This window comes from Adiantum capillus-veneris, chromosome 28, assembly GCF_014529385.1.
Source record: "Adiantum capillus-veneris isolate H3 chromosome 28, ASM1452938v2, whole genome shotgun sequence".
In the NCBI taxonomy this organism is placed as follows: domain Eukaryota; kingdom Viridiplantae; phylum Streptophyta; class Polypodiopsida; order Polypodiales; family Pteridaceae; genus Adiantum; species Adiantum capillus-veneris.
In genome coordinates this window covers 114104067-114131830 of record NC_140958.1, presented here as the reverse complement: position 1 = coordinate 114131830, position 27764 = coordinate 114104067, and the positions used below count along the sequence as shown (strand labels likewise).

The 27764-nt window shown below is 47.1% G+C and overlaps 1 protein-coding gene across 1 annotated transcript in view; it reads left to right on the top strand.

The window, feature by feature from the left end:
- Nucleotides 1-27764, top strand: part of LOC147421125 (carboxyvinyl-carboxyphosphonate phosphorylmutase, chloroplastic-like) — an 86826-nt gene that overhangs the window by 16824 nt on the left and 42238 nt on the right. The window contains exon 2 of the mRNA XM_086504099.1: nucleotides 15807-15880. Within this exon, the coding sequence (XP_086360225.1) occupies nucleotides 15807-15880 (74 nt within the window). The remainder of the gene's footprint in view (nucleotides 1-15806; nucleotides 15881-27764) is intronic.

Below are 27764 nucleotides of genomic sequence, written 5' to 3'. Positions count from 1 at the left end.
TGATTGCACAATCGGGTACAATGGCTGATGCAAATCTAAATGCTTGCTATGTCGACGTCGACGGTGTGGACGACGAGGACGAGACTAGGGCTGAAAACTGAGTGCTTGAATCGGACTTGCTGCTGTTGCAAAAACGCTGCTCTCTATGGCTGAAAATGCTGTTTCTTGTGGCTTGAAAACGCTGGACAGCATGTGCAAAAACGCTGCCTTGCTACCCGTAAAACGTTGAGGTGCTGCCTTCTTTATCCTTGCTGAATTAGCCTGCTGAAAAATGCTGTCCTAGGGCTGAGATCGCAGCTGCAAAAATGCTGAAGTGCTGGCTGTATTGCTGCTGCAGAATCGCCAGGGCAAGGCTGAGAAAAACGCTAAGTTTGTTGTTGAGAAACGCTAAGTGCAGGTCTTGGAAAACGTTGGAGTCCTCTTGTTGAAAACGCTAGGTTGAAGGGGTCTTTGTTCTTGCTTGAGAATCGGCTTGTTGAGCAATGCTCGTGTTGCCTCTTTTGCCAGAAAGTGCTAGCTCTGGTTTGCTTATATATTATCTTAGCAAAATTGCCCTACCTAGTTTCCAACAAAAGTCACTTAATAAATAAGTGAAAAATGTCAAAAATAGGGAAAATAGGTTTAATGCTCTGGAAAATTCCCTTGATGGATTCTGATGGGAATGCTAATGATCATGCTGTGTGCAACCAGAGGATATGCATCTATTCCAAGTGTCTGGTCATGCACGGTCTGCGAACATACTCACAAAAGTGCCAGATCACTTCCTATTCTAGATTGACTTGACTGACTGAACCCTGGTCGTGCTGTAGTTTGTCCACGGACACATAGCGTTGGATGTGTCACGTGACATTAGTAGGATTGATTTGAAGAGTGGATATCATGAGATCCGAATCGCATCGGGAGACGTCTACAAGACAGCCTTTCGGACGACTTTTGGGTTATTTGAGTTTTTGGTGATGCCTTTTGGCTTAACCAATGCTCCTGCGACATTTAATCGGATGATGGACAGGATCTTTCGAGAGTATAGACTATTTGTTGCCACTTTCTTTGACGATATCATTGTTTTCTCCAAGAATGAGGCAGAACATAGAGATCTGCTTCAGGTCTTTCAGGCATTACGAGATCACAAGTTATTGATTAATGTGAAGAAAAGTGAATTTTTCCTACCAGAGATACACTTTTGGGACACATTGTGTCAGCAGCAGGAGTGCAAATGGATCCGGCCAAGATAGAGACTATCCGTGATTGGCCCGATTTGAAGAATGTTCATGAAGTTAGAAGCTTCTTGGGATTGTGTTCGTACTACAGGCGGTTCATTCGAAAGTTTGCAGAGGTTGCTTCCCCTTTGCATATCTTGACACAGAAAGGAGTCCCTTTCTCGTGGGGACCCACAGAAGTGTATGTCTTTTAGGAATTGAAACAAAATTTGACTACAGGACCAGTTTTTGGCTTTGCCAGATTTGCAGAAGTCGTTTGAAGTATATTGTGATACTTGTGGTCGTAGTCTGGATGCGGTCTTAATGCAAGAATGCTAATGTCATTGCCTATGAGGGCTGGGATTGACAGTACAGATATGTGAGAAAGAGCTTTTGGCGGCTATCCATGTTCTTATTCAGTGCGACATTACCTACTCGGAGCCGATTTTACAATTTTCACAGATGATGGGAGTTTACGCTACTTCTTGTCACGGAAGCAGCTATCGGAAAACAACCAGATGCGGTGGGCAAACATCTTGTCACATTTTTACTTCCGGATTGTCCATGTGCAGGGACAAAAGAATTTGGTGGCAAATACTTTGTCCCGAAAGCCTTGGTTTTGGCTATTTCTGCGATACATCATAGGAACTTCGAGGATATGGTCGGTCAGTACGCCACAGAACAAATTTTGCAGATGTATTCAATTGAATACAGAAAGGGGAGATATTAGCGGATTATTCCATTAGGGATGGCTACTTGATGAAGAAAGCCATTCGCATGCTCCAAGGAAATGGCAAGCTTTCAAGACAGTTTTTGCACGCAGTTACATGACTTCTATGTTTGAAGTCCAGATTTTGGCAGAGTGGGGCAACTTGAAAATGCTTGCCACCAAAACCATGGACGACTATAACCAAAGGTTTCTCGACGTGTACCTTCCGGTGTCCTTCTTTAGGTTCGTTCCCTTGGAGGCCCAATGCGAGCGATGCACCATTGGACTATCATCACCATTGCAGGAATATTGTCTCTCCAAGCAAGTCTCCACCATGCAAGAGCTTATGGACCATGCCGCGGTCGGCTACAAACTGATGAAGGGAAAGTTGGAGTTTACCACAGAAGAACCTCCGGCCACTAACCACAACTCTCGACAGCAACGAACAGATTCTCGAGAGTCTCGTGACACCCAACCTCAAAGGCCTCGTCTGACATAGCGTCAACAAGAAACCCTTTTACAAGAAGGCCGATGCTTCGGATGTTTTTAAACAGGACATACATTTACTACATGTCTTGAAGGAGCCTTGACGTCTTCAGAGCAACCTTCTGCTCCCACGATAGAACCATCCTCAGGGCCACCTCCTGCCAGGAGAGCTAGACCCGCTATTGGACTAGTCCCTGATATCTATGGATACGCCTTGAAAAGTACAAATGAATTGTGTCAAGCATATGGCAAAGTCAACGGCTTCAAAGCTCTTATTTTCTTTGACCCCGGAGCTACAAAGAACTTCATCCATCCAGAATTCTTGAAGTAGATGCACTTTGATTATGATGCAGAGGGTGGAGAAATTGAAGCTGATCTAGCCACGGGGCAAACTCAGAAAGTGGTACTGCTCATTGGTGCTCTTCGAGTGACTCCAAGATTATCATGGAAAAGCCGATTTCCACATTATGAAGTTGGGCAATTGCGACGTTCTCTTGGGCATGCCCTGGCACGACAAGAATGATGTGACTCTCCAGGTTCGGAACCGAACCATCACCATGATACAGAAGGGCAAGCCAGTCATCCTCAAAGTTCGGTTGTTGGAACAAAGCCTTGAATTAACTTCTAGTTGTTTTATAGTTAGATGCTTTTGAACATTGTTTGAGAAAGTTTTGTTTGAAATTTGTTTAAAATGGATGCTATCTGTTTTAAACCTGTCTTGGTGCCGATTTGAATTTGACTTTAGTTTTTAATGCTGGTTTCATTGATTGGTGATTTTACTCCCGGGTGGAGAATTGAGAAATACTGTTTTGGTATTGTTTGAACCTCGGAACAACGCAAGCCGATGTCTTGGGAGCGTTTCGTTATATGTTTGAAAACCTCGGAACGACACAAGCTGATGTCTGGGAAGTGTTCTGTTGTATGCTAGAAAACCTCCGAATGATGCAGACCGATGTTTGGAGAGCGTTTGGTTGTATGCTTAAAACCTCCAAGCGACGCAGACTGTAGTGTGGGGAGCGTTTGGTTGTATAGTCCTCTGAGCTCATTGCCCGGATCTTTTTAGGTTATTTATGGGGGGAGTGACGAGGTAGTTGTTGAGTAGCTTCATACCGCAGATCGTTTGTCTCGGGGGAGTGCTCAACGGCGCTGTTCATTGTGTCTTGTAACATGCATATGTGAGCATTTGTGTTGCATTGTGATGTGCCAACCACTGAACATTCCTAATTGGATGAGATTGCTTGGGTATGTAATTTTAGTGCATCAAGACACCCGTGGAAGATCAGTTCGGTCTGGGTGTAATGGCTAATTTTACTATGTCGGAATATCAAGAGTTCTGATCTGGACAAAGGAGAAGCAAACTCCTTGATCGCCAACTCCTTGATCAAAAGAGCCGAAAGGAGAAGCCAAATCCTTAACAAAAAGAGCAAACTAATTGTCCCTCGGCTTGTCCCTCGAAATGACCCTCGGAAATTTTTTGAGCTAACTTGAGTTGTTTTGCAGATATTTTGTAACCGTGGATGATTACTTTCTTTCAAGAAGGGGGGATGTCACAAACTATTGAAGTTTCAAGCCACTGAAGAACGGAGCCACTGTGCAGATCCCGGCTGAGGGGCTTAAAGTTTATACCCTAAGAAGCAGGAGGAGTTGAAGTTCCCACCAACCTATGGGACCCCGTCCGATAGGGCCCAAGTGACATAAAGGCATTAAAATAAAGCAAGGCCACACACTCACGCGGAGAGGTTCATGATGTGGCAACTGTACGGATCTCCGGATTTTCCAATGACTATTGATGTTGCAGAACTGTACGGATTTCCGCATTTCATGTTGACTGTGCTGACTTGGCAGCCTGTACGGATTTCCATGATTTACGTTGGCTGATTTTGAGCGCAAGCTTTTGAGCTAGTTGCTTTTGAGTTTGAATACTTTTCACGTAAACTGCTTTTGGGCCTAGGGCCTTTAAATATGAGGCTAGGGCTCATTCTCTGGCACGCTTTAGTAAGAAGGTGCAGAGCTCGAGTACCGGCATTGTATTGAGTTCAAGTAATATAAAGAAACACCGAAAGGGGTGCCAAGGTTTGGGGCCAATACTCTGCGGGGTGGAATTCCGCCACTGTGTCGCATGTGCTCTCTCTCTCTCTCTCTCTCTCTCTCTCTCTCTCTCTCTTTCAGTTCAGTTGTTATTAAAGTGCTAAAAGTCTGTTCAGTCTGTTCTTTTGTATTGGCACGTGGTGCCCGTCTTGTGACAATGCGTGATATTGATACTGCCTATCAACAAGTAAAACAAGCAAATTCTTCGTACTCAAGAGTCGCAGAAGAGAAAAGCAGACAAGCAAAGAAGGAATCTCAATCTTGAGAAAGGACAATATGTCCTACTTAAGTTTGAGAAAGCTAGATTGAAAAAGCAGGTCGGAAAAGGGAATGTTGTTAAACTTTTCCATAGAATTTACGGCGCTTTCAAGATTACAGATAAAGTCAATGAAGTGACTTTTAGATTGGATTTGCCTTCTCATTGGCGCATCCATAATGCTTTTCATGCTAGTCTCCTCTGGCCATATGTTGGTTCTCCTTCCGTGGTTCCAGTACAAGAAGATCCTCCAGAAGTCCAAGAGATTGGGAAAATCCTTCAACCAGAACAGATCATATACCACTCAAAGAGACATCTAAAGTCTGGGAGACTACATCGAAAGTATTTAGTCAAGTTCAAGAATTACTTTCCTTTAGATGCAAAGTCGATGACTGAGTCAAATCTCAAGGATAACCCAGACATCCTGCAGAGTTATTTTGACGCTCTACAGTTAAGGTCAACTGTTTAGAACCAAGTGGGATGTAACTATGTCATTTTTTGTAGATAATTAATTTTTGTATTAGAAAAAATATATTTATTTAGTTGTGTGCACATTAGAATAGAACTAGTAATTCTAGGGCCTCAGGTGTGCCCGAATGCGGCATAGAACACTGTAGCAGGGATGCTAGCAGAAATATACCCTGAAGCCTTGGTGATTGGGAAATCGGGCCTTCAATAAGGGGTAGACAATAGCTTCAGGTTTCTGGCTCAGAAATTTACGCGCGTCAGTGCGAGCACAAGAATGAGATGGGACCTTAGGACAGTGACCCTAAGGCCCATTATTATTTTTAAAGGCCTTAGGATAAGTCAGTTAATTTATTTGTGCCGGACCAAATGGTCGGACAAGTATGAACAAGTAATGCCGGAGTAGTGCTGGTACGGCATTGTGGTGGGGAGTAGCTAACGTTTTCAGAAATAGCATTCATGTGTGCAGTTGTGAGTTAAATTGCACATTTCATTAATAGCTTAGGAACTTTTAAAATTTTATTAATGTAAAAGTTGAAGGGTTAGAGTTATTAATGAGAAAGTGTGCCAAGTGGCCCACTTTCCCATGCAATCTCACTGTCTCTTGCTCTCTCACCCTCCCTCATCTCCTAGCGCCCCCCCCTTCCTGTTGGAGTCTATAAAAGTACAGCCTCTCCCCCTCTTCACAGGTTGGCAGTGCATCCCCCCCCTCCCCCCCCAAAATGTGAGCGTGCTCTATGCGTTAGAGCCCTCCATTGAAGCTTGAGAGCAGCCCCTTGCGACATATGTGGTTGCCTCGTGCTCCCATTGTTTAGAGCAAGGGCTCTCATAGTCATAGCCACCTTTTGAAGAAGATTCGTCGCGAGAAGTTGCAGCAGGCACTCTCTCTGTAGAGTGCGGTGGCTGTAAATTCTCTGTTTTCAGCCCCTAATCACCTTGATTAGGGCTGTTTTCAGCAGAGCACTCATAGAAGTTCACTCCTCCCTACCTATCCTACATCTGCGCAAGGTTTGGTGCGATTCCATCGCGAAGGTCTCCATTTTGGTGTAGGAGCGCGCACAGGTAAGAATTTCTGGTTATGTGCAGAAAATTACAGCCAGCAAATGTTCGTGCATTTTGCTTGTTTCTCTCTGGAGTTTGATGCATGAATGATTGCGCATGAAGGGCAACACATAGCGGAAGATAGACTCTCTGTTGAGAGAGCTTCCGACAAGCTGTGGAAGATACTCTCCTTGTGAGAGCTTCCCACAAGACTTGCAGAAGAGGGGAAGTCCTCCTAGCAGAAAGAGAGTGGAAACACTCTCTTAGTCAATAGTCAGATCAAAACACAGAAGAATAGAGGACGGGCAATGCCCCGTTCCTGTGCTTGTTAAAATTCTCCCGTAGTATTAAAGATATTCTCTTTATGGGTGGGAACCAGCCCATCTTTTGGTCCCCAATGATGTGTCAAGCTACTCTCTCTCCCTCACCAAATTCTCTTGAGTATATGAATTGCAATTAAAAGTAAGTTTACGCTTCCGTATTTTTGTGACAGAGAACCCATCAGTACCCCGCAGTCCTTGCCATTGTCGTCCGACACAGAACCCCTCAGTACCCTACTGTACCTGAACACCTTGCAGTACCCCTCAATACCCCTCAGTTTCGATCAGTACCTCAATACCCATCAGTACCTTCAGTACCCTTCAATATTTTAATAGTACCCAACATCAATAGCATCGGTACCCATTAGCATCAGCATCTCAGCATTTAGTCATTGTATGAGCATTGAGCAAGAATAAAGAAAGTACTTGCTTTGGCAACAGAGCAAGGGGGCTCTTGAGGGTTTGGGACCCGACATTCGGTGTCGTCTCTTCTCTCTCTCTCTCTCTCTCTCTCTCTCTCTCTCTCTCTCTCTTTCGTGTCTTTGTATCATTCAGTTCAATGTAATTCTTTCAAGTGAAGTAAAGTGTCCCTTGTGTTTGTGCGGAGTACTAGATCCGAGCTAAATCCTTAAACACTTCCGTTGCACCTGACATTGGTATCAGAGCTTTGAGTGTGCGTTCTTGGAAGATTGAAGAGAAAATCTATAGCAATACTTTCCCATTTCAGATCTAAAATAGGCAGTGGTTGTAATAACCCTGGTGCCTTTTGCCTGTCAAACTTGACCTTTTGGCAAATTACGGAAAGTATAAGCCATGGGAAAATATTGCTATAGATTTTATCTTTGATCTTCCAAGAACGCACCTGTTGGTCGAAAGTATTCCCTGTTGGCCGAGAGTTTCATGTGTAGGAGTCAAGGCCAAGCAGCCACGAGATGGTTGAGCCGATTGGCATTGAAATCTGACTAGTTGAAGGGTTGCTAGGCTCAGTTAAAGTCATTTAGGCCCCTAGGCGAGACTTCATAAGTTGGTGGGTACTAGGAAATTAAACCAAAATGGGCAAAGTGGACATGTCTCAGTTGGAGAGCCTCGAAAAGGACACATCAGCAAGTTGGGCGCCTAAAATCGAGTAGACAATGCTGCGTCAGCTTCTGATGCAAATTGTGGGTAGTCCGTACAATGTTATTTTCATATTTTGCGATGTTGGGCTGGACGATGTTCATGTTAGGAGTCTTTTAGGGTTTTTATCCCCACTCGGCCAATAGTCAAACTTTTGGTTGTTAATGGCCTTACCCCGCCTTGCCACGTCACCAGCTTCTGACAATTGGTGTGCAGTTCATCCGCCTTCTTTGTCATTTGTTGCGCCACAGGAGCGAGATGATTGGGACAGATTTCTTTTTGCGGCTGACTTGGTGCTACACGATGGTCCTTTGTCTCAAACAATTAAGGATGTTTGGTCATACACTAGTTCTGCAGATCCAGCAGAACTAGTGTATCCTCGAGTATGCATCACTGCATCTTCTCAGGCTTGTCGACGAAAGCTACAGAGAGGTAACGAGCTGTGTTGCACAAAGAGCGAGAGTTAGAGGATAGGTTAGGATGTATTCGCTCTCAGCTTGAAGAGTTTCCAAGAGATGAGTTTCCGGGTGAGTGCGAGGTTGACACTAGAGAGACTCTTAGTCACATTTAGACTGAGAAATTTGAATTCGCTTTTTATCCTTCAGTTTCGACATGGATATCCAAAGGAATAGGATGAATAAGGATTTTTTGCACATTTTAGGGAGCATCTCAAGGGGACTTCTATTAGGGCCTTATGAGATTATGTAGATAGGTTACACAGTTCCTGTTGAGGTCTTTGACATAGCTTCAAATTATTTCAAGCATTTGTTTGCTGCAGATCAACTGATTGATGATATTGTGCATGCTAGAGAGGAGGTTGGTCTCATGTTGAGCGTGCGGTTATGGTGTCACACTATACTGGCCCCTTTCACTTTGTAGGAGATGCGTGATGCAATTGATGGCCTCGATGATGCCTTGTCGTGGAGAAGACTGGTTGACTCGACATTTTTTTTTACAGTTTTGGGATGTACGCAACCCCATTATGCTGCCTGGCTTACAACAAATTTTTGACACACGAGAGATGCTCGCCACTATGTGTTCGGGACTCATTTCTCTTATACCTAAAGATAGAGATGCATCGTCCATCTGTGTGATTGGAGGCCGATCATTGTCATGTCTTCTTGTATAAGATCTTTGCTCGCATGATTAGTATGCATTTGAGACCTTTTATGTTGGACCTCATCCATGGCACATGCTTCTCAGACAGGTTTTGTGCAGGATCGATGCATTTTCGACAACATTTTTAGATTTTATGATGCATTTGAGTAGGCTCGCTAGTCAGGACAGCCGATAGCTATCATGCTTCTCAATTTTGAGAAGGCTTATGATAAGAGTAGATTGGGGTTTCCTAGAGGGCACTATCCAGAGGATGGGTTTCACCTTACAGTGGATCAGGGGTGTAGCTGCATTATATTGTATTGTTGTTAGTGCTGTCACTATTATAGGCCACATTGGACGGAGTTTTCCTCTGTCTCGTTCAGTCCGCTAGGGATGTCTCTTTGCAACATTGTTCTTTTTATTTTTTGCTTAGGCCATGTCACTCTTCTTGCACTGTAGGACACCACACTTGAGAGGTTTACCCATGCATGTGGATTGCTCGCTAGACTAGTTGGATTAAAAGTATATAGATGACAGTATGCTCTTTGTATGCTATGACACCCACACCTTGGACAGTCTACGGGATGCTCTCACTACCTTTTGTTTGACCAGTCATGCACTCATCAATTGGCACAAGTCGTTTGGTTTTTTTCTAGGTGTTGGTGAGGACTTTCACTGGGGTATGCATGATAATTTCACTTGGTTACCCAGAGGGTAAACTTGTAGATATTTGCGTTTTCATGTTGGCATTGATGTATCAGTTGAGCAACCAGTTTTATAGTCTATCAGGATGAAAATTTGCCATTGGTCTTCCTTGCACTTGTCTTTGGTTGGTAGAGCCCTTGTGGTCAATTAGGTTCTTCTTGTGATAGCTTGATTTACCACATCTTGCACGACTCTTCACTCTGCCATCACTGCAAGATTGAAACGCCTAGTGCGCAACTGTCTATGGGGTGGTTTAGGTGGCTCTATTAACACACGGCTGAGTCATTGGAACACGGTTATATTGTCTAGAGAGGAGGGAGGCTTGGAGATTATTGATCTAGAGATGCAAAGTAAGTCATTGCTTGCCAAGCTCATAGTACGTGGATTGTTTCTTGGGGCTGAGCCTTGGAAATAGTTTTTGCACCTTTCTTCACACATGGGCGAGATCGTCAATTCTTTTCAGTCGGGACCATGGTCACATCAGATTGCATTATGCACCTCTCCAATAGTTCATTCTACATTCATCATACAGGCCACCTTGATGTTCACATAGCCCTTACTTTGTTATCATGCTTCTGTATGTAAGGTGCAACGGAAGTGAATGTTGAACTTTGCTCAAGATGAGTGCTCCGAACTGTGCTCAAGGGTTCCTTTTACTTAAGGAAGGGAGAGCCTTCCGTTCCTTTAGTGAGAGAGTGCAATGGACACAAAGAAAGTGGATAAACACTGTGAATGAAGGTGCTGAGACTGAGAGATAGAGAGAGAAGAATACGACACCAGAATGTTGTCAAACCCTCCTCCAAAGGCCCCACTCTCTATGGCAAGAGCAGTCTACTATTGATTGCACAAGTCTCTACAATACTTGGACTTGCCGACGATGTTGACGATGACCAGACGGGCTGAAATCTGAAAATGCTAATGGCTGAAATCTGCAAATCTTTATCTGCTGAATTCTGGCTCTATGTTGGTGACGATGTGGATGGCGACAATGCAACGACGACGCGCTGAAAACGCAGATGCTGAAATCTGCGTTTTTCGTGCTGAATCTGCAAACTACGCGGGATCTGACCGTGCGGCGAGGATCTGTTGCTGGAAGGTGAGATCTACGAGGTTTGGAGGTTCTTTTGCGGAGTCTTGATGCTGAAAACCGAAAATGCTGGTGCTAAAAGTGATCTTTTCGCGATGAATCTGCAAAACGCTGATCTGCCATGCTGATGCAAAAACGCTAGGGCTGAATTTTGATATGCTATGGAAATCTGCTAACGCTATGGCTGATCTGCTGCGTCTTGCTATCGCCTGGCTGATTTGCAAGGCAAAACGCTGCAGGATTTGTAATGCTGAAAAACGCTGGCTTTGTCTTCGCTGAAAACGCTAGGTCTCCTGCCCGGCGGGGTCCTGCTGAGGTGCCTGTTGAACACAATGTTCTTGCTGCCTCTTCTGCCAGAAAGTGCTAGTGTTGGGTTTTCTTATATACTTCCTTGCAAAATTGCCCTACCTAGTTCCCAACAAAAGTCACTTAAAAATAATAAGTGAAAAATGGCTAAAATAGGGAAAATAGATCTATGCACTGTAAAAATGCTACTGATGGGTTGTGACTATAATCTGATGGTCATGTTGTGTGCAACTAGAGGATATGCATCTATTCTAAGTGTCTGGACATGCACGGTCTGCGAACAGACTCACAAAAGTGCCAGATCACCTCCTAATCTAGGCTGACTGAACTGAACTGAACCCATGTCCTGAAGTAGCTTGTCCACGTACACATTGGGTTAGATGTGCATGTGACATCCCTCCTTTTCAAAGTGAGGTACTGGTACCGAACTGTATGGCATCGAGGGAGATCGCCAACAGCGTCTGGAATCCTGGAAAGGACTCTTCATTGGCCCACTCTGATATGTGGGTCATGTGATACTTGAACTTCACTACAATGCTTGCTTCTTTGGGCCGCATTGAAAGCGACACAAAGTCTTATGTGGCTCCTTCGATGCTTCAACTTCGTCTATAGTCATGCATCTATCCATCAAGAATCTCTGAGGCTGAAAATTCCTGAAACCACTTCCAACACAAAAACATGAAAATACCCATTCCATGTAAAGTGACTGAAAAATACTATTCCTTCAAAAAAACTGTGCATGCAATTCAGATGAACAAAGTGACAGAGTGCCAAACCGTATATCAAACACACGCAAACAATGGGGTCGAATCTCGACTTTCTGATCTAAATCAATCAACTGTGGCAAAACACAATGGAAATGCCGATGCTTGATGCTCAATCCTTCTTGTGCTCTTTCTGATACTGTGTCATGCCAAGGAAGAGACATGGAATGTGAATTCCTTGGGTGCAAACTTTTCATCTCTTCATGAGTAATCCGCATACATCCGTGCTCATTCATGAGTGAATCGTGTTCATCGTACAATATGTCATGCCTGTAAAAAGGGATCACATATGGACGGTGACTAAAATACAAGAAAGCATCACGAATGAAACACTCGAACAATGCGTGTTGACTTATCAATCCAACACATAATACTTCCCGTGAGGGTTTTTTGGATCTCGACTCGAAAGCCAAGATTGGTTCTTCGTGATGGATCGAATCTGCAACGAGGTTAGCTTCGCTAGAAAAAGCATCAACTAAACCATCATCCTTGTAAACAATCACATCTTTTTCCTACAAATCATCATGCTCGTGAATAATCAAATCTTGATCATGCAAATCATCATGCTTATCATTATCATGCAAATCATGTGTGTCGTGCTTTGGAAAAGAAGAGACTGAGAGAGTCAGGCTAACCAGCTTTCTTCGCGCTCGCGATCCCGTTCTGCTTTTCTTTCTTGGTGCTCGCGATCCATTTCTGCTTTTCTTTCTTCGCGTTCTAACTTCCTTGCTTCGCGTTCTAACTTTCTGTCCATCATCATCTTGTCAAAAGCCTCCATAGGAGTTAGTGCAATCCTTGGCGTAGATGGGGAAGGGGGAGGGTCGGAAAAACCTCCTCCATGCGAAGTATCCATTCCCGCTTCGGGTGATGATCATCCATTGAAGTCTTGGGTTTTTAAGTTCACGAGGCACTTGGGTTCTTGTGGGTCTTGGGTTCTTGGGGTTCTTGAGGTTCTTGAGGTTCTTGAGTTCTTGCAGTTCTGGAGATTCTTGAGGTTCTTCTTTCGCTTGCAATCTGTGTTAGAGAAGGATCTTCTCCACGCGAGCTCTACTCTTTCCCGCGGGTGCACCCCTTGGCGGCCTTGCGCTCACACCAAGGTTGCTTTTTCCCACCTGACGTCGATTGGCCGGCCGCTAAAAGCATGGTCCGCTCTCAACGACTGAAAAGAGAAACAAGGGGAGACTGGACAAGCCCTTCTTTCTTGGGTTTCATGTCAGTCTTCAAAAACACGACACGCCCAAGAGGACTTGGGTTACGTGCGACCGCAACAAGCAAATTTTTTTTTCTTGTGGTTCTTTCCTTGAGTGATACAGAACTCTGCCAAAGCTCTGATACCAATGTAAGGTGCAGCGGAAGTGAATGTTGAACTTTGCTCAAGATGAATGCTCCGAACTGTGCTCAAGGGTTCCTTTTACTTACGGAAGGGAGAGCCTTCCGTTCCTTTAGTGAGAGAGTGCAATGGAATCAAACAAAGTGCATAAACACTGTGAATGAAGGTGCTGAGACTGAGAGATAGAAAGAGAAGAATATGACACCAGAATGTTGTCAAAACCCTCCTCCGAAGGCCCCACTCTCTATGGCGAGAGCGGTCTACTATTGATTGCATAAATCTCTGACTTGCCGACGATGTCGACAACGACGAGACGGGCTGAAATCTGAAAATGCTAATGGCTGAAATCTGCAAATCTTTATATGCTGAATTTTGACTCTATGTCAGTGACGATGTGGATGGCGATGATGCAAGATGACGCGCTGAAAACGCAGCAGATGCTGAAATCTGCGTTTTCTGGGCTGAATCTGCAAACCATGCGGGGTCTGACCGTGCGGAGAGGATCTGTTGCGAGAAGGTGAGATCTACGAGGTTTGGGGGTTCTTCTACCGAGTCTTGATGCTGAAAATTGAAAACGTTGGTGCTAAAAGTGATCTTGTTGCGATGAATCTGCAAAACGCTGATCCGCCATGCTGATGCAAAAACGCTAGGGTTGAATTCTGATCTGCTGTGGAAATTTGCTAACGCTATGGCTGATCTGCTGTGTCTTGCTGTCGTCGGGCTGATCTGCAATGCAAAACACTGGAGGATCTGCAATGCTGAAAAACGCTGGCTTTGTCTTGGCTGACAACGCTAGGTCTCTTGTCGGGGGGGGGTTCGTGCTGATAAGGTGCCTGTTGAACACAATTCCTGCTGCCTCTTCTACCAGAAAGTGCTAGCGCTGGGTTTTCTTATATACTTCCTTGCAAATTTGCCCTACCTAGTTCCCAACAAAAGTCACTTAAAAATAATAAGTGAAAAATGGCTAAAATAGGGAAAATAGGTCTATGCACTGTAAAAATGGCTAAAATGGCTAAAATAGGGAAAATAGGTCTATGCACTGTAAAGATGCTACTGATGGGTTCTGACTGTAATCTGATGGTCATGCTGTGTGCAACCAGAGGATATGCATCTGTTCTAAGTGTCTAGACATGCATGGTCTGCGAACAGACTCACGAAAGTGCTAGATCACTTCCTAATCTAGGCTGACTGAACTGAACTGAACCCATGTCCTGAAGTAGCTCGTCCACGTACACATAGGGTTAAATGTGCACGTGACGCTGTACTTCCTCTAGATGATAGGCTATTAGGCATCTCCAGAGGTCTCTTTTATACACAGTATACAGCCTCCTTTCACACACACACACACACACACACACACACACACACACACACACACACACACACATTAAACACTTTGGAGGATGAAAGATGCAAGATACTTGTTTTTTTTTTTCCTTTTCACTTTAAGATGCATTGGAAGTGAATGTTGAACTTTGCTCAAGATGAGTCCTCCGAATTGTGCTCAAGGGTTCCTTTTACTTACGGAAGGGAGAGCCTTCCGTTCCTTTAATGAGAGAGTGCAAGTGATCACAAACAAAGTGGATAAACACTGTGAATGAAGGTGCTGAGATTGAGAGATAGAGAGAGAAGAATACGACACTAGAATATTGTCAAACCCTCCTCCAAAGGTCCCACTCTCTATGGCGAGAGCGGTCTACTATAGGTTGCACAAATCTCTACAATGCAATGGACTTGCCGACGATGTCGACGACGAGACGGTGGGCTGAAAACTGAAAACGCTAAGGGCTGAAATCTGCAAATCTTGTATCTGCTGAATTCTGACTCTATGTTTTTGACGACGGCGATGATGACGATACGATGAAGACGCGCTGAAAACGCAGATGCTAAAATCTGCGGATAGTGGGCTGAATCTGCTGGCTGATCTGACCGTGCGACGAGGATCTGCTGCGGGAAGGTGAGATTTGCAAGGTTTAGGGGTTGCGGTACGGAACTTGACTGTTGGAAACTAAAAACGCTGATGCAAATCTGGGATTTGTCGTCAAGGAACTGCAAACGCTTGGGTTGATATGCAACTCCAAAAACGCTAGGGAAACTGTTGGAAATCTGCTAACGCCAGGCTGATCTGCAATGCTTAAAAACGCTGGGGCTGATGTGCATTTGAAAAACGCTGGCTGGTCTTTGGTGGCTGAAAACGTTGTGTTCTCTTACCGGTCTTGCTGAGAAGGTGCTCTTCAGATGGTACCTGCTGCTAGGTTTCTTATATAGTGACTTACCAGAATTGCCCTACTCATTTCCCCAACAAATTCACTATTTTTTTAAATGTGTGAAAGAAGGCTAAAATAGGGAAAATAGGTTCTGTGCACTGTAATATACTCCTGATGGAATCTGATGGTAATGCTGATGATCATGCTGTGTGCAACCAGAGGATATGCATCTACTGTAAGTGCCTGGACATGCACGGTCTGCGAACAGACTCACAAAAGTGCCAGAACACTTCCTAAGCTAGGCTAACTGAACTCTTGTTATGAAGTAGCTTGTCCACATGCACATAGGGTTAGATGTGCACGTGACATTCACAAAACAAAGGACAAAGGTGGTTTTCTATATATTGCAAACCAAGGTGCAAAATAAAAGAAACTATTCATGACTTGTAATTGTAAAACAAAAGATTGCTGTACAAGTCAACAGTAAAATTATATACATGAAGAGAGCTGTAGATATAGAAACTCGATAGTGCTTCATATTTATTTGTTTAGAATGTCTTCTTATATGCTCGATAAAACATTTTCTTTGTTTTGGGCTCACTACAATGCTATTTTGTTTCATTGACATGTAGGCCTCCTGAGATGTCCATGAATGCTCGTTTCATATGTGCAAGTGCTTCGAAGATACCAATAATTGCTGACGCAGGTAAGCATTTCAAGTTCTAAACCTATCACTATTCATTTTAATGTCTTGAACTAAAAAATTGTGAGTGCCCGGAAAATCGCAATATGCTTATTTTATGTAAATAACACAAAGTCTACTTAATCATGATGCTCACAAGAATACTAAAGAGACACAAGGAGAGTGGAAAATGGGCAACCCCTGCCCCCCCCCCCCCCCGCAAAGGAAATGTAAGCCAACTCCTTCGCATTGCATTTAATTCTTTTGGAGTGCCATTGGAAGTCTCAAACTTTACACTTTGAAGTTTCAACTCCATCATTATAATCCTTTCGACCCTCAATAGGAGTCAATTGGTCATAGGCTATGGCTTGAAGTAGTGTTTAGCGGTTTGCTTCAAAAGTAGTGCCAAAATGTGGCGCCATCCCTCCTCCATACATGCTGATCATCCCCCCATATATCCCATGCATCATGCCGTGCATGTCTCTTCTATATCCAGGAAAAGAAGCTCCAAAGGCAAGAGAAACATGGAACGCGGAATAGGATTGCGAACCAGAAACGAGAATTGTTAAAGAGGCAATACGCAAACAGGGGACCGGGCGCGGAACCAATCGTGCTCGAGAAAATGTCCCACTTTTAGCCGGCGGACAGACATTGGGCCTCTTGCTACGCGAGTTTGAGATACTATGCTTTTATTGAAACAAAAACTTGTACAACAATATAATCCTTAAATTTATACACGAAGCTTGAAATACAATTTCTAAAACCAAATATTTGGTACTTTAAGCTTGGAAGGACGGACTCTTGAAAGCCCTTGGAAGCTTGGTCGTTCTTGAAGGTTCATGGAAGATTGCTTGTTCTTGAAGGTTCTTGAAAGCTTGCTCGTTCTTGAAGCCTCAATCTCTTGCTTGCCCTTGAAATCTCGCTCTCTTGCTCCTCTTTGAAACCTTGCTGTCTTGCTTGTGCTTTTGAAAGCTTGCTCCTTGCCCTTGGACGCTCGGTGATTTTCTCTCCCTTCTTTCTCTTGAAATCTTGCTCCTTTGAGGCTTGGACTCGTGCTCTTTGGTTTTAATCTCCCCTTCTTACGGCGTGGAAGCCCTTGATATTGCTTATTGAAAAGGTTTTTTATAGAAGTGGTGCTTGCTTTAAATAGCGGTGAAAATCGTGTGGAAAACTTGTTGGATGATGTGGCAAGACTGACTCTCATCGTGCTTAAAAAGCTGCTTTTATGGTACCGAAAACATCCGCCATGGCCTATTGACAAAATCTTGTTGCTACAACACGCGGTCACGTGGTCATCCTTTGCCTGGCGCAAGATCTATGAGCTTCATCTCTAGGCCCTAAGCCACTTAGTGCTCTTGGGCAGCCTCATTGCAAGGCCATGGCCACTAATTTAGCATGCATATTGAACAAAGCATTTCCAAGCACAACATGTTTCTCCAATGGCTCTGTCAAGCAATGGTGAAAAGCCTTTCCTTGTAACACGGTAAAACAATGCAAAGCTTCCTTGTTAGTGCCATGTTGGGCATATCTTGCAATCATCGCATTGCAAGAGGCGACATACATTCTGAACAATCTAGGCCCTTATTATGTGGCCAACAATCCTCCCCCCCCCCCCCCCCCCCCCCCCCCCAAGTCCCACGGCCCCTTTAACCAAAGCCATTTTCCAAGAGCCCTTAAGACCGGACCATTTAATTAGAGCCAAAGTAAATAACCTGATAATGCCTAGCCAAAGTAATACGCAAAAATTCATGTCCTAGGTGGTAATATAGAAAAGCCTTCATCCTTAACATATGCAAATCCCTTCAAGCTAACTCTTGTACAGTATCTTTAGACAAAATCAAAACAAAAAATTCCCTTTTTAATCCCTTCTCAATCAGCTATCTTAAATTTCTAACCCGATCAAGGTGAAGTTGAAACAGACTTTTCCCAATCTTTGACCAAAAACCTTGTTTCTCCTTGTGGATGCGAAGGAGCACGACATCCACAATCTCTGAACTTGCACATCCTCCATCATGTGCCACTATAACTCTTCTTGGTTTAGCACTGTCTCTAAATCTTCTTCCTTGTCAACCTCTTCATCACTGCCAATCTATTGGTGCACACTTTGGTCCTCAATCTCAATCTCTGAATCACAATTCTTGAACAACTTAATCCTTTTCCTTGCTATTGGCACCTTCAGCTCTTTTCCATCTAGTTTGCATAGTTTGTATGTAATGGGAGGGGACCACGTGCCAAAGGAAAAGAACAAACTGAACAGACTTTTAGACGCTTCAAAACAAGTGAACTGAAAGAGATGCACTGCACATGAGGCACGGAGTGGCGAAGTTCCACCCCAAGAGAGCACTGGCTCCAAACAGTGGCGCCCCTTTCGGTATTTCTTTATATTACTTCAACTCAGTACAACACCAAAAACACTGTTGTGCATCTCCACGTGGAAGCATGCTAGAGTGAGCCCGTGGTTCGTTGATAAAGGTCCTTGGCCATCAAAAACAGTTACATGTCTAAAAGCATATGATCTTCAAAAGCTAATGCCCCATGGGCTGTCCGTACAAAATGCCACGACAGCATCCGTCAGTGCAATTCGTAGAGGCGTTCGTACGGCGTGCCACGTCAACGCAGATCGTGGAAATCCGTATTACAGGCCACGTTAGCTGTCACGAGGACGTGGCAATTGCTAACTTGAGTTGTTGGTTTCTTTCCGATGATTTTTGTTAAATTTTTGGGACCCTCTTTTTGAAGTTGCAAATGGTCGGACATTGTATGGCCAGTGTAAAACAATAGTTTCACCCGCAAATGGGAAGTTGGTCGGCTCTGGAATTTCAGTAGTAAAAGGGTGTCTAGGCTCAGTTCAAACTCATTTAGGTCCCCTCGCCGCACTTAATAAGTTGGTGGATACTAGAAAATTAACTCTATCGAGGCACAGTGCCAAGGTGGTGTCATCCAAAGAAAATCACCCGAGAACTAGGCTACATTGTATTTTTGGACGTGGTCCCAATGATGAAAGATGGTTAGATGACCAGTGAGAGTCCAATGGAAGCATTTCCTAAAATTTAGGGAACTGCTATTTTGGGCCACAAAATCTGTCCGCGTCATTAGCTTCAGAATGACAAGGGGAACATTTTATTACTTTGCTGCAAGTCAACTGATGCACCAGTTGAGAGATTTTTAAGCGGGAAGCCCAATGCGGGGAAATTGCATGCATGAGTGCCAAGTGGCATGTTTTGGTCAATTTACTAAGTCTTGGAGAACAAAACTCGTAATTGACTTTTGGGAGCAGTTTTGGAAGCTGATAACTCTGATTTTCAGCCATTTCTCTGCATTTTTGAGCTTCCCATGACTTTATCTAGGACTAAAGAGCTCATTTCAGCATTGGAAGGCATCAGATGCATGTTTACAGGGCTGTTTTGCAGTTTTTGCAGCGTTTTCAACGATACACAAGTTTTGGTAGCCATGGAACTTGTCACCAGCGTGTGACTTCTATCTATCCTTTTTGTTGATTTCTTTCTTATTATCTATTTACTTTCACTTTTTGGAAACACCCCTCGGGAAATCTAACTGCCCTGCATTGCATAGCTAGTGTGGAACTGTCTAGAGGGAGTCCAGGCCTGAGGGCAAGAGAGCACTAAGGTTGGACAAGGACTATGGTTAGCCAAGTGGGGTCATTGACTAGCCAAAGTGGAATCCTTTGCTACAGAGGCTACATTTAAGTTCTGGATGTGGCCGCAGTGTACAAAGAGGGTCGGATGACCTAGAAAGATACAATGGCAGCATCTCCTAAAATGTAGGGAACTGCTATTTTGGGACCTGAAAATGTCTTCGCGTCATTACGTGCAGTTTGACATGGGGATCATTTTGTTACTCTGTGGCCAAGTCAACAGAGGCTACAGGTGAGATATTTTTAGACCCGAGGGTCTAAAGCGGGAAAATGCACAAATGAGTGACACTTGGCACTCTGAGGCCAGTTTACTACTTATAGAGAAGGCAAAAACGTGATTTATAGCTGGGAGGCTCATTTTGCAAGTCTCTGTCACAGGTTAAGAGCTATGGAGTGCTTGCTTTCCCTCTTATGCACAGTGCGGTGCCAGGAGTGATGCCCTGCACGCTACGCACTGCCTTCTCTCTCTCCCCTTTGGCAATATGTTATGCCCCTCTAGTGGGCTCTTCATTTGACCAATGTACAGTTGTGTGGGTTCATGCGCGATTGCCGAGGCAAGAGCCTCTTGCACAGGTATTGGATTAGCTAGCGACTAATCCCCCGCAGGTACAGGTGATTCGGAGAGGTTTCACGCTCGAAATCTCGTCCGATTCAAAGGGCAAGTAGCCCTACAGGTGCGGGAGCTCGAGGACTTGCTACGGATGCGACCGGCACACGAAACGGAGCCCGAAACAGTAAATTACAGCCTGCTGTGTATTTTTGCAGGTTTAGGGTTTTGGCCCTAAACGGACCCTAATACCCCAAGGAGGTTCGGGGACGCAAGGGGACCGTTGAAGAGGCGATCTGGCGCATTTTCGGGGCTGAAAACAGAGAATTCAGCGTGCTGCAGATTCTCGCCAGGTTTTGCAAAGTGCCCGTATGCGTCGCGAAAGTAAGTCAATGCGTGGGAATACTGACTGTGAAGTGTCCTAGTACAGTTATGCTGCCGAAATCAGGCCGGAACAGTGGAAATTCAGCCGAGTTTGTGCGGGGCAGCTTGTAGGGAACCACAACGTTTATTCCCTCTTTTAAACAATAAAGAAATACCGAAAGGGGCGCCTAAGTTAGGGGCCAATCTGGTGTCGGTCTACTCATACAGGTGCAATCTAGCAGCCTGTATCCCTCTGCCCTTTGTTGTGTCTTGAAAGTACAGGTAAAATAGACGACTAATAATGGGTGAAAGCTAAATCAAGGTTTAAAGTAAAGTCTACCGCCCTTTTTGGATTGAACAGGCCGGTTACATGAACTCTTCCCCTGTTGCATCTATTTGTTCATAGATGCATTACAGGTCAAGCGCAGAAGAGGGGGCGCTTGATTTATGCTCGGGGGATGCTTCATTGAGAACCTGTCACAGGTTAAGAGCTATTGTGTGCAAGCTTTCCCTCTCATGTATAGTGTAGTGCAAGAAGTGATGTCCTGCACACTCTACATTGCTCTCTCTCCTCTACGTGCAGTAACGTGATGCCCCACAAGAGGGCTCTTCATTTGACGTATGTACAGTTGTGTGGTCTTATGCTTCTGTGCCAAGGCAAGAACCTCTTTGGGCAGGAACAGGAGTAGCTAATTGCTACTTCGAAAGCAGGCACCGGTGAGGTGAAATCTCACCTGCATTTCCAGCACTGGTTATGCATGTTATTGGACTATGTTGCAGTCGTATGGATGCCAGAAGCATTGGGAACAGTGCCCCACTGTTAGACAACAGTTTTGGGACTGTTTAGGGTTGAAAACAGGGTAAAAACCACTAAATACAGTGAGCTATAATTGTTGTTATTGGGCTGAAAACAGAGGGTTTAAGTCCTTGGAAGTGAGTTCCAGCAGGGGAATTTGTCCAAGGCGAGTTTTGGGGCCGTTATGTTACCAAAATTTTACCAGAACACGTGTAATCTAGTTGGATACAGGTGAAGATCCCTAGGACTATTTAGCATGAGAGGTTGAATCTTACAAAGAGAGAGAGGCTCGTTGCTGCTCCCCCCCCCCCCCCCCCCCCCCCCCCCCCTCCCCTCCCCCTTGCTCTCGCCATCCCCTCCCCTGCCTTGCGTGCTGCTTTCAGCCCTCCCCTGCGCGCAGCCTCAGCCCGCGCACTGCTCTTGCCCGTAGCTCCGCCTACTGCCCCCCCACTGCCCTTGCCGCTGCCTACCCTTGGTACCCCCCCGTTGCCCCTGCCGCTGCCTACCCCCCGCTGCCCCTGGCGTTGCCTACCCTCGCTGCCCCCCCGTTACCCCTGCCGCTGCCTACCCCCGCTGCCTACCCCCGCCGCTGCCTACCCCCGCTTAACACCGCCGCTGTCCTCGCATCCCCCCCCCCCCCCCCCCCCCCCCCCACGCCGCTGCCCCACCCCTACCCGCCCCTTTAGCCGATCCCTACGCCTCAACACCCCCCCCCCCCCCCCGCCCGCCCCTTGTTCTCCCGTTTGCATTGCCTTCCTCCCCGCCTCCTTTTTTTTTGCTCGCAAGAGTCTGTCCCCACAGCCTGCTGGGAACTTCGCGTCCTTCCCGCCTTCTTCGACTCAGCAACAGACATAGATGGAGGCTCCAGCTCCGCCGCAGAGGGACTCTACCGAAGCCCCCTCGCCCGACCCCGCTGAGCCCACCATTCGACTTGCTCTTTCATCGACAGAGCAAGCGAGCCTTGCCGCAAAGGTAGAGCGCTTGCAGGCGACTTTTGTCATCTGCAAGATTCTCGGTACCCGACCCAACAGAGGAGAGCTGCGTGACCTTCTCCAGGCCCGCCTACTTGCAGAGGTAGGCAAGATCTTGGACGTACAGATACTCGGACGAGACTACTATCAAATTGAGTTTGAGACCTCGGAGATGGCGTCCAAGGTCATCGCCATGAGTCCATTGACCATCTGAGCAGCTCGAGCCCACTTTCGACAGTGGAGACATGGCTTTGACCTTGCTTCGGATGTTCTGGTAGAGGAGGCAGACATTCCCATTTCCGTCTGCTTTCCTGGTTTGCGGAGGGAGTACTTACCACTTTTGTCCAGGATAGGCTCAGCGATTGGGATTGTCCTGGAGACACCTCGCACGGCAGCCTCAGTAGCTGCCAAGGCGGCCGACATTCCCTCAGTTCGCGTTCTGGTTAGGGACACTCACACGCTCCCGAAGGTCATTCTTCTGCCTCGGGTGAATGAGGGTTGGTTTAGACAGAGCGTGGAGTATTCGGGCCTCCCGAACCAGTGCTTCATTTGTCGACAAATGGGCCATCTTGCGAAGGCCTGTCCACGGAGGAGGCCTCGACCTACACCACAGACTCAGTCCCAGCGTGCAAGGGCTGACCAGTAGCCATAGGCAGAGAGACAACACACACATGCAGAGCCTCCCTCCGAGCCTGGGGCTCCAGCGGAGGAGGGATGGCAGCAGGTCCGTAGTCGACGACGGCAGGAGCCACAGCGACAGCCTGACACTCAGAGTGGTCCTCAGGCGCCTGCCCAACAGCAGTGGGTTCCCACGGTGAACCGTTTCGGTCCTCTTGAGCAGGATGAGGTCCTTGCTCCAGCCCCCACCTCAGCTTCACCCTCGACAACCCCTCCCCCCCCAGAGTTCCTCCCCTCCTCATCATCCTTCCCCCCGCCTCCTGCTCCCGCCGCCTCCTCCCCCCGCCCCTCTACCCCTGCCGCTTCCCCCCCCCCCTCTTCTCCACCTCTTCCCCCTGCTCCTACTCCCCCCCCTCCCGCTCCAGTTCCACAGCTGACCCAGGGGCAGGGCCATCTCCGGCTGCTAGGAGATCTCTTGGCAGTGCCTTTGCTATGAGTCGCTTGGCGAGAGAGGGACAGCCTTTCTTGCGACCCCTCTACAGGTACAGACGTCTCCTTTTGCAGCTATCTCTCGTGGTCTGACGAGCATCGACATGCGGTGCCGATGGGACTTCTTCGACTACGACTTCACTCATTTTCTCGGCGACCCCTCAACAGACCATGAGGCAGCTTGCTTTAGGGTCCATGTTCTGTTCGTTGCAGCTAGCGGGATAGAGGCCTTGGACTCAGCGGTTGGCTTCTCTTTTCCCCTTTGCGGCAGGGACCAGACTGAGTGGACTCTCGACTCAGTGTTGGGGTGGTTACACACAAAGGTCCTAGAGTTCTCTCACCACATGGGAGAACTAGGAGTTATAGACATGCTTCAGACTTTGTGGCCACTGGCCAAGTTTGCGGTGACCCCTCCAGATACAGCAGGATGTAGACACATTGTGGTCTACTTCTTTGCCGATACGCAGTGCTTGCCATGCTATGTACACATTCATGGGGACTCCTGGACAGAGGAGGTTCCTTTACGGACGGCTCGCTCTACTTGGGCTTGGGCCATGCACTCGTTGCAGTCACGCCTATCTAGAGGACGCTCGGATGCGGATTACGCCCCATCCAAGCCAGCCTGGAAGATAGCACGTTTAGCTGTTGCGGCAACATGTGTTCTCTCTCGCTTCCCATGAGGATCGTCTCATGGAACGTGTAGGGACTTGGTGGGTCAGCGGGGCCGACTGCGTCAGGAGCTTCAACGTTGCCTTGTGGGAGGAGAGATAGATCTCCTTATGCTACATGAGCTATATCTGTGTGAGAGCCGCATTAGATGTTGTGGTCAGCTTTTGCGTGGACGATATGATACTTTTTGGTCAGCTTCTCTTGGACCTGGAGGCATCCAGGGTGGGGTATGTATGACTATTGCCGATTCTTTGCAGCAGGCCATTGTGGGCAGAGGAATTATTGTGCCAGGCAGGGCTCAGTGGATTACTATGTAGGTTCAGGGTTGCCTTGTGAGCTTCTTGAACATCTATGCGCCCAATGTGGCGAGTATATGAGCAGAGTTTTGGTCACAAATAGTTGAGTCTCTGCCGTAGGCAGGACACTGGTGCATAGGGGGGGCCTTCAACATGTTGGAGGACCCTTCTGACAGGATTGGTGGTAGCCATGCTACTGTGCATGGAGTTGAGTTGGCAGCTTGAGAGAGGTTTTGTATGACTCTGAGGGTCTCGGATGTGTGGTAGCACTCTAGTTTTGTGAGGCCCCCAGACAGCCTAGCCTTCTCTCATTCGGACTGCAGAGTGGGAGAAGTGAATCTATCGTGGATAGATCGCTTCTACACTAGTGACCATTTCAGTGACTTGGGAGGGACAATTGGCATTCTGGCAGGGACTTCCTTCTTGGACCATGCACCAGTGATCCTCACAGTGGCAGACAGGCAGAGGAGGGGGAGCACGATGCTTCGCATCCCAGAGAGGGTCTTGCTAAACTCTACACTCAGAGAGCGAGTAGAGGCTGTCTGGACAGAGAGCTTGGACAGGCAAGATTCTCCTGCTGATAGATTGGCCTCAGGACTAGCTCGGATTAGTTGTTTCTTTCTTCAGGAGTCTTTGGCTCGCCGGGCTGCAGCAAGAGAGGAGGAGCAACATCTCAGATGGGGCATTGCTTCGTTGTAGAGGATGTAGGAGCAGCATCCAGACAGTCCTTGGTTGGAGGAGCAGCTACAGCAGGCTCGCCAGGAGCTTGTTAGCACAGAGGAGCGGCGACATGAGTTTGCTTTCCATCGACAGGCATCTCAGTGGACATAGGTGGGCGACAAAGTGACTGGTGCTTTCTTCGAGGCAGTGGGACCTCGGCATGCGACTCGGCATTCGCATGCCAAGGTCAGTCAGTTGAGGAGGCCTGACGGGTCAGTTGCTTTTGAGCTCGAGGATATGCGTGCAATTGCTACTGACTTTTATTGTGAGTTACTGTTTGCAGAGCTCAGTTAGAGCGTTAGGATGCATGCAGGGAGCAGGTGTGGGCACAAATGCCTTGCCTTGTGACTGAGGAGATGCGTCAGAGACTTGAGCTGCCACTTCAGCTTGAGGAGCTGCACACAGCTCTTAGTGCCCTCCCCCGTGGTAGCTGTCCAGGTGAGGATGGGTTGCCTCCGAGTTTTTTCTTGGTGTATTGGGACTTACTTGGCCCAGATCTCTGTAGTGCTTTTCAGTACATCTTGCACACAGGAGTGATGCCTGACAGCATGAGTGAGGGTCTGATTTACCTCATTCCCAAGGAGGGTGGCTCCTTGGATGAGATTCGACAGTGGCGCCCCATCACCATCCTCAACTCAGCCTACAAAATTCTTGCCAAGGCTCTGAGTTTGAGGATCCAGCCACTTCTAGAGAGCCTTATACATGGACTTCGACATGTTTTGTCAAGGAGCGCAGTATCCTTGACAACATCTTTACTTTTTGGGAGGCTTCTGCCCTAGCGCGGCTCCTTGGTGAGGACCTGGTGATTCTTCTTCTCGATTTTGAGAAGGCATACGATAGAGTTGACTGGGACTTTCTAGAGGGCACTCTACGCAGGATGGGTTTCTCAGATGCTTGGATCAGAGGGGTGTCAGCTTTGTATAGGACGTAGAGGTGATCGTTTCATGCCCACACGTTCGGTCAGACAGGGTTGTCCTCTTGCTCCCTTCCTCTTTCTGTTCTATGCTAAGGCGATGAGCAGGTTTTTGGTGTCGCAGTAGGTTGGTCTACGGGGCTTAGCACTCCCTATTCGGTGAGATGAGCTACTGGACGTTGAGTTTGCTGACGACTCAGCCATGTACTTAGATGGACATGAGGCCAACCTTCATAGGCGTGAGCAGGCTCTAGAGACCTTCTGTTGTGCATTTGGCGCACTGATCAACTGGAGAAAGACAGTGGCTTTCTCGGTTGGTAGTGCTCCTGTGCTCGATTGGATGCCAGGAGAGGGTTTTAGGTGGATTCCCCCAAGGACCGTAGTTCGGTACTTGGGCTGTCAGGTTGGTTTGAACTTGTCTCTCGAGAAGCAGATTGCTCCCCTCCTCCTGTCTATCAGGACGAAGTTGTTACACTGGAGCTCAGCACGACCTTCTTTGGCTGGCAGAGTAGTAGTGGCCAACCAGGTGTTGGCGGCGACTATGTGGTACATCACTTCTTGCTGGATCTTCTCGAGTTCTTGTATCAGCCGGTAGAGAGGCTGATCAGGAACTTCCTTTGGTCAGGACGTGGCACTGAGATAGCTTGGGCCAAAGTGGCTTGGCAGGTCATCACTCTTCCTTGTTCATAGGGAGGGCTTGGGATCATTGACCCAGCACAGTAGAGCAGAGCCCTTCTTGGGTAGTTCTTAGTCAGAGGAATTCTTCCAGGTGAGGAGCCCTGGAAGGAGTTCTTGCTATAGCGGCTTCGTGCCAGGGTGCCTCAGGCTAGAGGCCCCTGGCGACCTTCGGCCAGATGGATCTTCACAGAGATGCACAGAGTTGGTTTGAGCAAGAGACTGGAGGACCGCTTCGCTATGAGTTTGCTTTGATCTTGGGAGCACTTGCGGCGAGGCCTGGAGCAGCGACAGTCTACTTGCATGGAGGAGCGCCTACGACGGCCCCTTGTTTGGAACCCCATGGTTAGCACTCAGAGAGGCCATTTGGTTGGTAGTCGGCCTCATGTTTCCTGGGGTCCCATGGCAGCGGGTCCAACGCGCTCTTTAGGTGACTGGTTAGAGTTTTCAGGCTTGTCAGAGGAGTTGCAGGGTTTCCAGCTATAGGGCATGAGAGGGGTGCAGAGCATGTGCCAGGACATCTCAGAGGCAGTTCCAACTGAGTGGCTCACACCTCTCGAGCTAGTAGCACCCAGGTGGATGGGAGCCTTCACATGACTGGAGGTTCTCATCTAAGTCCGGGCCTGCTCAAAGACTGTTCCATCCCTGTTTTTCGAGTTACAGGGTGAGGGACGCTTACAACGAGTTGCAGTAGAGGCCCCGCAGGTGGCAGAGTGCTGTTTTCAGAGGATCCGAGTGGTGGGCATCTGTGGGAGGACTTGTGTCATCGATCCTGACCCAGCAGCTCTTGAGACTGGACACTGGAGACTGTAGGCTTGGGAGTGTTGTGCACTGACACGAGTACAGTGGGATCCTGGAGAGTGGCTTTGGAGGGACCCCTTCTCTTCTGCAGACTACCCAGGTGTCCCGTTCTTTCAGTACACTGTTCGACTGGGACGTCACATACTAGCAGCATAGAGAGAGGCCCGCCCCGCTGCGACGATGACCACGGACTTGTTGCCATCCCTCCTCTGCCTGGGCACCAAGCTCGGAGGATGAACCTGCCTGAGCTCCTTGTGTCTCTGTCAGCTGTGTTTGGCTCGCCTTAGGAGGTCTGAGTTTGTGCCAAAGGTATGGGCCTCTTCCATGGACAGGCCTTCGCTAGATGGCCCATCTATCGACAAATGAAGCACTGATTTGGGAGGCCCGAATACTCC